The following is an 11,125-nucleotide window of genomic DNA, read 5'->3' as shown; positions in this document are numbered from 1 at the left end:
GGTACGCAGAGATTAACCATCGGCATCAACAACGATAATAATAATAATAATAATAATAATAATAATAATAATAATAATAATAATAATATGAACAAGACGATATGCGCAAAAACCTTTGGGTCATATTGACTGATTACAGTACAAGAAACAGGCAGAATCTCTTCTACAGCACACAAAGTGAGATTATCTTTTTAAAAAAAGCCAGGAATACAATACAAGCTATTGAATGAGAACAAGTTATATTTCATATCAACGCTTCTTTTCCTTGGCAACAGTAATAATAATAATAATAATAATAATAATAATAACAATAATAATAATAATAATAATAATAACATTGATGATGATAATAAAAATAAGAACACATTAATAATACTTAAAATTAGTTTATATTTAATTCAAGTGAACATTTCATTTATTGAACATCAGCAAAACGCAGAATTTGCAAAACACTGAAAAGAAATGGCAAATGTTTAATAATTTCATTTAAATGTTTTTCTATTGAACAAAATAAAAAAGTTATTAAGGTCAAGACCAATTGAAAACAGCAAGAATAACACCGGAGGCCATGTGATTCTTTAGAGCACAGAACAAAGACTGGAATGATCCAAGTTCAGTCTAACGATGATACTACTAGCACAAGCGTATTTATTCATTTATACAGTTCACCGAGATGCCTGTTGTGAGGAGACCTCGAAGGAACGACTGTTGAGTGTATGTTGCTCAGTTTATCCATATTCAATTTTCCACAGAATGTAAATTAGATTCCATCCATCATGGTAGCCTTAAATTTCCAAGTCTTCTGGGTAGGGGAACTTTAGTGCATGTGGCTGATTGGGACTTTTTAATTTTGGGACTTTTTTTTATTTTCACCTATAAGGCCAAGGTATATGTGTCCACAAAGCCCGGGTTCACAAATAACACAACTGTCATAAAATGACAATTATGTCGAGTACGCTGTAATCCACAAGGATTTTGAAGAAAGTTTGTACGTTTCTGGCGCCCCCTACAGGTTGCTGTAAAATGCTCTGGCGTTATCACGGCATAAAAATCGCGATCTTTGATAACTGCACGCATGCTTATTGAGTTCTGACAATACCAATACCAATACTTTTGATGCATAATGGAAGCCACGTCTTTTTATATTGTTCCCTATATCAGTGCATAGCCGTCTGGCCAGTATAGGGCACTGACTGCGGTCGTCTGACTTTTCAAGTGGTGTTTATGGTGGCAGAAGAACTAAACCTGTTTCAAGTGATTTGCCCTTTGCTCTAATTGAAACATGCGAATGATCACTGACAGTGCCTCAAATACAAAGAAACCAGCAACTCTATGAGTAAATATAAATATTTTTTATCCGTTGCCTGCAACTTTAGTAGAAAAATTAAAGTTTAAAAAAGGTGAATCAATGTTCTTTCACAGAGATGTGGCGAACATGAGAACATTTCTGCACAGCCTCAGACGTATGATTAAACAATTGTCCATGTGTTAAACGCACAGACACCTTACAAAGACCTGATTTTCCACAGCTCTTTTCGTTAAATTCTGCACATGACTCGTTTCATAAATAAGGGGACATAACTAAGAAAACAAACAAACAAGCAAAACAAGAGGCTTAGGAACGGAAAGATTACAAAATAAGGAAGAGGAAGTTCACTCAAACACAGGGGGTTTCAGAACAGCCACCCCCATCTGTGCAGCTTTCATAAGTTGTAGCGGCTCGTCTGTCCTCCAGAGGCGATGCTGGAGTTTGAAGAGACATGCGGATGGCTCAGGACGCAGCTTCTTCCCCATGCCGTGCACAGACTTCATAAGCGGACAAAGTTTTTAAATTTAGCATTGGCCTGCGGTTTATTCCGCTCTTCGCCAACATGGAGTATTGGAGGCAATGTGCGATGTGGCTGATCAGCTGCAACGTGCTGCCTGCGAACCACCGGGTAACTGCGGACACGGCGCAGGTGTTCGACCTGGCGCAAACCCTGCGGGACGGGGTGCTGCTGTGCCAGCTACTCAACAACCTAAGACCCCACACTATCAACCTAAAGGAGATCAATCTCAGGCCACAAATGTCACAGGTACATCCATCATTTTATGCGCTACTTTACGAATTACTTGTAAAAAATATTGTGAAATCAAATTCATGCGTTCACTAGCATGCCATAAGCTAAACCTATAGTGGTGTCCAGGAAAGTCGGGGTTAAGTTTATTAGCCCAATAACCACTGGTAAAGAACCAAAGTAGTTCCGCTGGTGGAAGAGGACGCCTAATCAAAAATGTGTGAAAGTGGACAAAGACATATTTGCAGCTCCTTATTAAGAAGATCAGGCTGTAGCAATTCTAAATAAGGTTCCTAAATACATGGAAAAGAAATGGTGGAAGCTATATTAGGGCGTTTTATATTTTGTTGTTCTGCCTGCAAGGAGCTACAGTAATTAGGGTACAGAAGCCTGTTCCAGTTTTATTGAAGGTTTAATGCAGACTTAGGTGAGATTTTCCCTTTAAGTTATTCCATATTTTCAAAATAAAACCGCAAATTCTAAAGATTTGCAGTTTAAGGCGACCTTTAGATTATTTCCATCTGTTACACACTGTTTTATTTGTGTCCTGTCTTATTTGGCTTTGGGTCCAACAGATAAGTTTCACTAAAGCCGTGGAGTGGCCTCTGACAGATATCTTTACCCTTTTCTTTTATTGTGAAGATGATGTTTCACTTTCTGTGTCCTGTTCTGGTGTCTTGATCTTTGTTTTTTTCTGGATAAAGTTCTTTAGCTTGTGTGAAACTTGTCTGGTTTGTGAAACACTAAGAAATTGTCCAAATAGACTTCTCCTTGCTCATGCAGTAACCCTTCAGGAGCTGAAGGCTCTGGAGGCATCTGATAAAATCCTGCCTTTGATCCACCCATTAGTTGGGAAACTACATTTTGTGCAGTGGCTTGCCGTTTGGTTTGATGGCATATGACATGTGTAATAATTTTAAGCTAATTTTTATTTAAATCTCTTGCATTACTGTCTTGGCCAGTTAAATAAAATAAAACAAAACATAACAATTTAATGTTTTAAATTAAAAGCATCTTCCTTGGTGTAATATATGTATTTGCAGGTGTGCCTACAAACATAATTAAAGCCTGCCGTGGTTACCAATGTATTTATACGTTTTCTGTGCTCCTAAGTTACTGTAACAGCAGCACTTCCTGTTCAGCAGCATACTCAGGCAGGTGATTAGATCTTTCTGCATCTAGTTGAAAGAGTAATGAACGATTAAAGTCAAAGAAACCGTTAATAATACACCATAAAAAGACAGTGACGTGATGCATACACACACACACACACACACACACACACACACACATAAATACATTTTATAATTGTTAGCTGACATCAAATAGGCACTAAAAGCAAATTATATGCAGTTTGGTTGAAATGAGCTGTCACCATGATATGATCATCATGATGATATGTTTTTTGTAGTGATAGATCTGCATGAGTGATTGGGCTCTGTCTCACAAACTGTACTATGCACATGTGCTATGCTTTGCACTATCTGCTTCACCAGTGCCTATGTGCTTTTCTTTAATATTTTTTAAAAGAGAGTTAAAGCAAACCCAGGGCATAACAGGCCAAACAATGGATAGACATAGCCTGTAGCTGTAGGCCACTTGGCAATGGTTGCAAAAGGCATGTGTGTCAGTGGGCTCCATATTTTAAATGGCTCTTTCATTGTCATCTACTGATGGGCTATCTTCGAAAAAAGAAACAAGGGCACTGGTGAACATGACTAAAGTGTACTGATGAAAGGTTACCCAAGACCCGTGTTGTATGCTGAGTTTTGGTACAAATTCAAATAACAATTCACATAACCATTTTGACTATGTCAGTCATGAACAAATATGAACAAATACGCATTGGATACGCAAATGCCCACTCCCTCTCTTATTTGCTTCCAAAGTTATACAAAGTAAAAGCTTTTTAAAGTAGTCTAGTATATATATAACAGGAAGTAAACTTAGCTAAACAAATCACAAACAGACCACTATTAACTGAAAATGAAAAATAATAAACTTAAAAGGTGTTTAAAAAAGTCTTTTTATTATCGTGGAGCCAGAGATTCTGGGTGTTACTCTAAATGTGAATACACGAATGTGCACCAGGGCTGTGACTGTGTTCAAAAGTATGAGGCTGTTGGTGGTGCAAAGCCATCATGTTCTTGCACTTCCTCCGTAGACAAACAGGGCCCCTGGGGGCGGCGGGGTGATTACAGGCGTCTCCATGATGTGCTGATGTGATAAAAAGAAGTCTATCTGTTCTCAAGAATTTTCTTACTTACTGCTTAAGTTATTAAATATTCAGTTTCTAAATCAGCCATTTCTCAGCAATGTGTTTGACAGGAAAAATGAACTGAGGTGATCTAACAGTGCTGTATACATTTTCTTTTTAACTGAAGTGGCTCAAACTAGACAAAGACCAGTATCTTGAACTCTAAACCAGAACTTTATGTCCAATGTTTCTGTTGGCTGCCGTCTTCCCACTAACACAAAGATCCTAATAGGAAGTGACACCAACAGAGGACATAGTTGGTGGTTTCATTTCACAGTATAAAACTTTCATTTTTCATTTTCAGTTTGTAGGGGCTGTAGTTTACTTTAATGTTTAGAAAAGGGACTTTCAATTCTTGGTGCTATAAATTAAAGTTGATTTACATTACAAAGGAGGTTAAAGAGTTTGTTTTTATTTTCCAAACAACGGAAAGTACACTTTTAATGTTACTGTGGTATCTACTCATGTTAGTTTAGTTTTTATTTGACTTAATTTTTGTCTGCTAGCTCTAGATTAAATGAGATCCCACGTAACTAATTTAACAGCGACAGGCATTTTCAGAAACAGCACAACTGTTGTTCTAGGAAAAACCGCAAACAGTGCTGTCAGCAGTTTCTGTTTCTTCAAAATAATTCCAAGTACAATTGTTTATTTAAAAAAAAAAAAAAGTCAGATTACTGTACTTTGGTGTTAGGTTTTCGATATGATGAGTGTTAAAAATCTTGTGGAGATGAAACCCTCTTGAAACCTGTAATTTGTATTGAGTTTGGGTTGAGATAGCCTTAAAAACAGCTTTTTATGTTTGCACATATGTATTTAACCTCTTAAGACCCGAACTCTTCCACGACATGCTTTTTTAATTTTTCTTTGATATTTGGGCATATTGGGACAAGATGAATGTAAAAACAAAGAATTACCAGATTTTTTTTTTACCTTATTTTTGTTTTTAAGAAAAATAAGAGCCGCATATGAGGATATTCGTTTAAAATTTTGATAGAACAGTAGCACTATAATGTCCTCATAAGTAGATATCAGACCCTTGTAGAGCAAAATTGAGTATTTTGGTCTAAATAACCCAAAATGTGATGTCCACATATGTGGACGCCAGGTCCTAGGAGGTTAAACAAAAACTAGTTACAAAGAATGTAAACAATGTAAAATTAAATCTATCTACATACAACTTTTTATGTTATATAACAGTCTGTTTCTGCCCTTTGCAGTTCCTGTGCTTGAAAAACATTCGGACATTTCTGGCCTCTTGCTGTGATGTGTTTGGGATGAAGAAGAGTGACTTATTTGAAGCCTTTGATCTCTTCGATGTCCGAGACTTTGGAAAGGTAGCACCCATTTCTGTCATTATGATTTTCTAACGTTGCACTATGAAACAGTCCAGTAATTTCATGTATCATAACATTCTTCTCTCCTTTCATACAGTCATTAGAATCATTTATAAAAGTCTGTAAATTAGTTTGAGTGAATACATTACATGTCACAGCACTATTACATTTGAACTGGTAACAATAACTGTGCAGATTGTCTGTCCCAGTTCACCAGTTTACAGTTTTTCTCCATTGCTCAGATATTAGACATAAGTAATAGTTCAGAGTAAGTGTTATGATAGATTTTGTCCAAACTTAGACGTTATACATCTAAAAAAAGAAAATCATTATGTAAAAAGTCTAAAAAGAGAATTTTCTGTAACGGATCTCTTTTTTTAAAGAAAGAGTCAAAGAACAATTAATTAACAAAATAATTTTTCCAGTATTTTACAAAACAGCTTGAACAGATGATAACGTTTTCAAAACAAGCCTAAGTGCATATGCTTGTGATGTTTCACTGCATTATTGTCTTCGTAGCTGTCTTTTGGTGTAAGTGATGCCACACCTGCTCTGTTTTTCTGTCCGAATTGATCTATAAATTCTGCCAACTCTTTAAAATACAAGTCTGAGGTATGATGGAAGCATAGTGTACGTGTGCTTCTTCTCTGTGTGTGAGTCTGAAAGTGTTCGCTGTTTGCCTACCCGCTGCCTGGTTTTACATTTTCATGGAGCTTTTTGAAGGGATTGGCTGACTTCTTTTTATTGCTGTGTTATTGTGGGACCTGTTTTCAGTGTGTGTACACAGCGTTACCAGGTCAGTGGGTTTGTAGTGCGCTCTGTGCAGCCACTCAGCGGACTGTCGCTTAAAGCACAGGAGCCTAATTTAACTTTGCCACGGAAAGCACACTTACTCTGAGGAGCCTTATTCCAACATTTCCTTATTTAAGTACACCATTTTACCTGGGGGCATTATGAGTTGTCTAAGCACTGAGAGGCTTAAAGAAAATTATAATTTGTTTTTTTAAATAAAACTATTAGAGCATATGTATTAATCTATGCTGAATGTATTCTATCTGAGATTTTTTTTTTTTTTTACCTCTGAAGTACATACGATTGGGCTATCCATCCATGCGTTTTCTTAACTCATTATCCATTTCACTGTTCCAGAAAGGCCGGAGCCTATTTGACCTGACATGGGGCAAGAGGCAGGGCAGACCTGGGCCAGTTCGCCAGTCTATTGAAGCTTAAATAGGCTTGTTTGTCTCTTTTTACATTTTTTTTACATTTAGTTGTTTTGCCTGAATGCTTATTGTGTCTAAATAATGTATACGGTATCTCATGAGTTTAGTTTGGTAAAGTAATACCATATATCTTATATACATCATAACTTAGGCATACTATATATGATTGCAATAGTGAATTCACCTCCCTCTGTAGATTGGAAGTGGTCATACGTGAACTATGAGAGTGCATACCAAGCTGTGTGTGTAGTTTCTTATACAAGCTCTCTTTTCTTTCAGTTCAGTGTGTTGTGCTCTAAAGAAGCTTCTAGTTAATCTGGCTGCTGATAATCCCACAGGGGAGGTAGGGCTTGCAAATATGTACACTACATCCAAGCCGGGCTGCATAATCTCAGCCATGTTCAAGGGTTGTCCATCAAACAAACAAGCCTCTGGAGGATAAAGATTGCACCAGATCATTGCTTTTTTTTATTGGTAGTTAGAAATACGGGTGACTGTAGGTTAAGCAGTTGGGTTGGATTGGCTCCATGAAGGGGTGTATGTCTAAAGAAGAAATGCTCAATCTCTTCTTTTTTTTTTTTTTACTTACAGAAAACTCCAAAAAAGGAACATCTCAAATCTCAACCAGTGTAATCCACTTGGGGTCGAGTTGTGCCAGCTCTGCCTGTGGACTGAGTATTAGTCCACTGAATATCTAATGAGAGCTCTGTAACCTACATTTCTCAGCTGAGTTACTACAGGCTTCACTGCAGGGAGCCAAACTTGACACTTGGCACGTAGAAGGCTGAAGGCTAGAGAGATAAAGCAGAGGGGCAAGAAGTGTGTTTATTTCTTCCTTCAGTATAAACTACTATTAATATTTTCACAAAACAACATTATTTTTGTACGAAGTTCATGCAGTTTTTCTTTTTGGGAAATAACTTCACGCTTTCTTCCTGAGAATAAGATAAGAAAATTGATAACACATGTCAGCACATAACATGTCAGTGTTGTTGAGTGGTATCGGCATATCGGCGAACAGGATCATATTCAGCGATATCAGTTTTCAGTGTTTCTGTTGCAAAACATCAATTTTGCAATTGCAAATTTTTTGAAAATTGTATGATAAAAATTTGAAAAACAGAAAACTATTTAAACCATTCAGGTTTTTGATATGAAAGAAATACGCTGATAGCATATGGATAACTGGAATTGTTGTTTTAAACTTAAATGTCCATATCTGCCCATAATTTAATAAAAAAGAAATAAAACATTTATAAATTTAATTAATTAAGTGTAGGTAGGTGGACGTTACATCAAGCGATCTGCTTCACTGTTCTGCACTAAGCTAATATTTAGCGTTTAGAAAAAAGAGCGCTGTCGGTCTTCTTACCTTAACTTGCCAAGTGCAACCTTCATGCACAGATTATCAGTGTGTGATCAGTTGGTACCATCACACACTGAAGAATGCAAAAATACCGTTTTAAATGTGTGCTTTGACGCTTAACTCAGCAAAGCTCACATTAAGGTTGGTAAAAACTAAACAAAGAGTGTGAAGTAGCCCCTTCTGAAACGTTACATTTGCATAACCCAAAGTCTGACAATTACCAAAAGCCTCAAAAAACTCTCAACAATAATGCGTTCCTGATTATAATTTCTGTTAACGACACTACATTCTCTTTCTGGCTGTATCTTCGTAGAATCATCCTTGGGGTGGCTAAATAAATATCAGAGCATTCTCAGAAAGTTGATGGACTTTAATTTTGTTTTGGGAAGCTAATAAATTTTTTTTAATATTTTGTGCAGTGTGATAGACGTGAACAGCTTGATTATTATTTAAAAAAACAGAATATATTTACAAATTGACCGTTAAAGTGACCATTAGTAATTAATTAATTAACACGTTAAGAATAATTAACGTGCAGAATTATCTGCAAATATACAAAAAAATGTATTTGTTTCTCTTCTGTTAAATATTGAACAAATAACTTGGAAAATAAAAGAAAGAAGTAGAATAAAATATCAGAATCTCCGTCTGCTACCAGGAAAATTATCATTTTAAACTTCGGTGTCTGTCTCAGCACAGGAAAAGAAAAAAGAAATATGAATTTCATATATATATTGCCAAAACGATTAAATTAACATGTCTTTTAACACGCTTTTCCTTTGGATAGAGCTACACTGTCACACTGCCTGTCCCTATTTCTGGGTCAAGCTAATATTTAGCATTCAAACTAGACAGTGGTATTAATCTTCTTGCCCAACCTTGATTATTGCGAATATATGTATTTCCTGAAATGTCAATCTATTCCTTTAACCAAGCTGAAAATCTGTCATGTAGAGATTATCACTGTATGGTCCATTAGTATCATCACACCATGTAAAGTTTCACCTTTATATTTAGTGCCGTTATTTCTGTGTTAATAATAATGAAAAATGATCATTGTCAGCTGCACTTTGGAGCTGTTGTTCCAAAGATTAGAGGGCCCTGCTGAAAAGGCTCTGTTACTTCTGCTTTCACGCCTGGATCTAGGAAGATGTCAAGAGCATTTGGCTCATAGATCTCTGGTATGTGGATTTTCAAAAGATCTATAATAGAAGGTGGTGCTAATCCATTGAAAGTCTTAAAAACAAGAAATACAGTTTTTAAACGGATCCTGAAATGGATTGAAACCCAGTGTAAGGAGGCAAATAATCACCCCACTGCTAAGTTGCTTCTCCTTTATGAAGTTTCAATCTTTTTGCTTTGTGTAGTTACATAAACAAGAGAGCATTTACAGACGTTTGATGGACCATCTATTTTATTTCGGGGACTCAAAAACAACACAGGGCAGAATGTGTGATGAATTTATTTGTACTTGCTAAAATTAGAACAAGTTTCACAGAGAAGTGACTGCATTGCACCTGCAGAGTGGCAAACATGAACATCTGATTTCTTATCCGATGTTACAGCTCTCTGTCTTTTTCACAGTGCTCCGGGGATTTACGATAGACATCGTAAATAGGCCACACTAACCAAGGCGGTTGGTCTTCAGCTTAGCTTGTGGCTTTGCTTCTCAACTCACATGTAGCTTCAGCCAAATGGCTTTCAGACATGTCAGGTGTGAGAACAACTTGTTTTTTTTTTTTTAAAAAGACAGCCTAGAAGGATTTACACTTCACTAAATGAATGTGATTTAAACCAGTGTTAGATTGTTCATTTCATGTATTCGCAAGAGATCTTTCTCCTTTCTTGTGCAAGTTACACTGAATCCATCTAAAAACAGTTTGGCTTTAATATGTTTCTTTAGATTTTCAATCTTGTATTCAGTAGCTATCACTATCACTAGAAGTAAACCAGCTGTGATGTGGACAAAGTGTGCAGGAGCAGGGTTACATTTATATCAGTGGTCTTAGATTTTCGCAGAAATTTCACAGAAATCAATATAATTGTTTGCATTGTGGAACGTTATGCTGCACTATGGCATCTAATTTTGTGCAAACAGTGATGCAGGGGAAACAAACAAACAAACAAACAAACAAAAAACATTTCCAGTGCTGCAAACATCACAATGTTGCACTTTTAAAGCTGGGTACACTTTACAAACAGGCCTCTTTTCAAGTCATAAGCACACCTGGGTTTAGCCAAAGCCACAGGACTTATTCACACAGGAAGGGGAGATAAACTCAAGATTCAAAGGGTGTTATATCTAACCCAAATAACTATCTTAGCTGCAAATCCAAAAAAGTAACTTTGCGAACTTTGCAGCTTTGTCGTTGGATAATTTATCATAGAGAGAAACTATGATGTGAATGAGTTAACTGGTATTTATTTTACTTTTCTGTCGTAATTGGGACATTGCATTACATTACATTGCAATGTTTCACCTGTAGAGACTTCTGACAGCACTGTAAGCTTTGGCAAGACTATATATTGACACTAACGACAGCAAGTTTAAGAAATTAATCATCTCATAATGATCAAGTACCACAGTGGAAAGAAATAACATGACAAATACTTTTCTGATAACAATGTTGCTCATGCATTAATATTTTTAGGAGTTTACATTTTTATGTTAAGGATGAACAGCTGCGAATTACCTGTATTTATGTCCTTGTCATGTGCAGGGTGATCATGTATTTCTGTAGTTAACGCATAACTCAAAAGTGATTTAATGCAATTCTGCATACACCCTTACAGATGCGCACTGTTTGAGGTGTCAGTGTAACAACATTTGTACTAATTTGACACACATTTGACTATTTTATGGAACATTACAAAGTGTGACACAT

At 36.3% G+C, this 11,125-nt stretch overlaps 1 protein-coding gene across 3 annotated transcripts in view; it reads left to right on the top strand.

Moving 5' to 3' along the window:
* The first annotated feature begins 1,750 nt into the window (after positions 1-1,750).
* LOC102795976 (guanine nucleotide exchange factor VAV3-like) overlaps positions 1,751-11,125 on the top strand; it is a 58,052-nt gene continuing 48,677 nt past the window's right edge. For all 3 annotated transcript variants that reach the window (XM_087831406.1, XM_087831405.1, XM_087831407.1), the window contains exons 1-2: positions 1,751-2,075; positions 5,535-5,651. In XM_087831406.1, coding sequence (XP_087687532.1) covers positions 1,872-2,075; positions 5,535-5,651 — 321 coding nt within the window. In that variant the 5' untranslated portion in view covers positions 1,751-1,871. The remainder of the gene's footprint in view (positions 2,076-5,534; positions 5,652-11,125) is intronic.

This window comes from Neolamprologus brichardi, chromosome 18 (assembly GCF_056152115.1).
Source record: "Neolamprologus brichardi isolate AB-2024 chromosome 18, ASM5615211v1, whole genome shotgun sequence".
NCBI classification, from domain to species: Eukaryota; Metazoa; Chordata; class Actinopteri; order Cichliformes; family Cichlidae; genus Neolamprologus; species Neolamprologus brichardi.
This window is presented reverse-complemented; position numbering and strand designations above follow the sequence as displayed.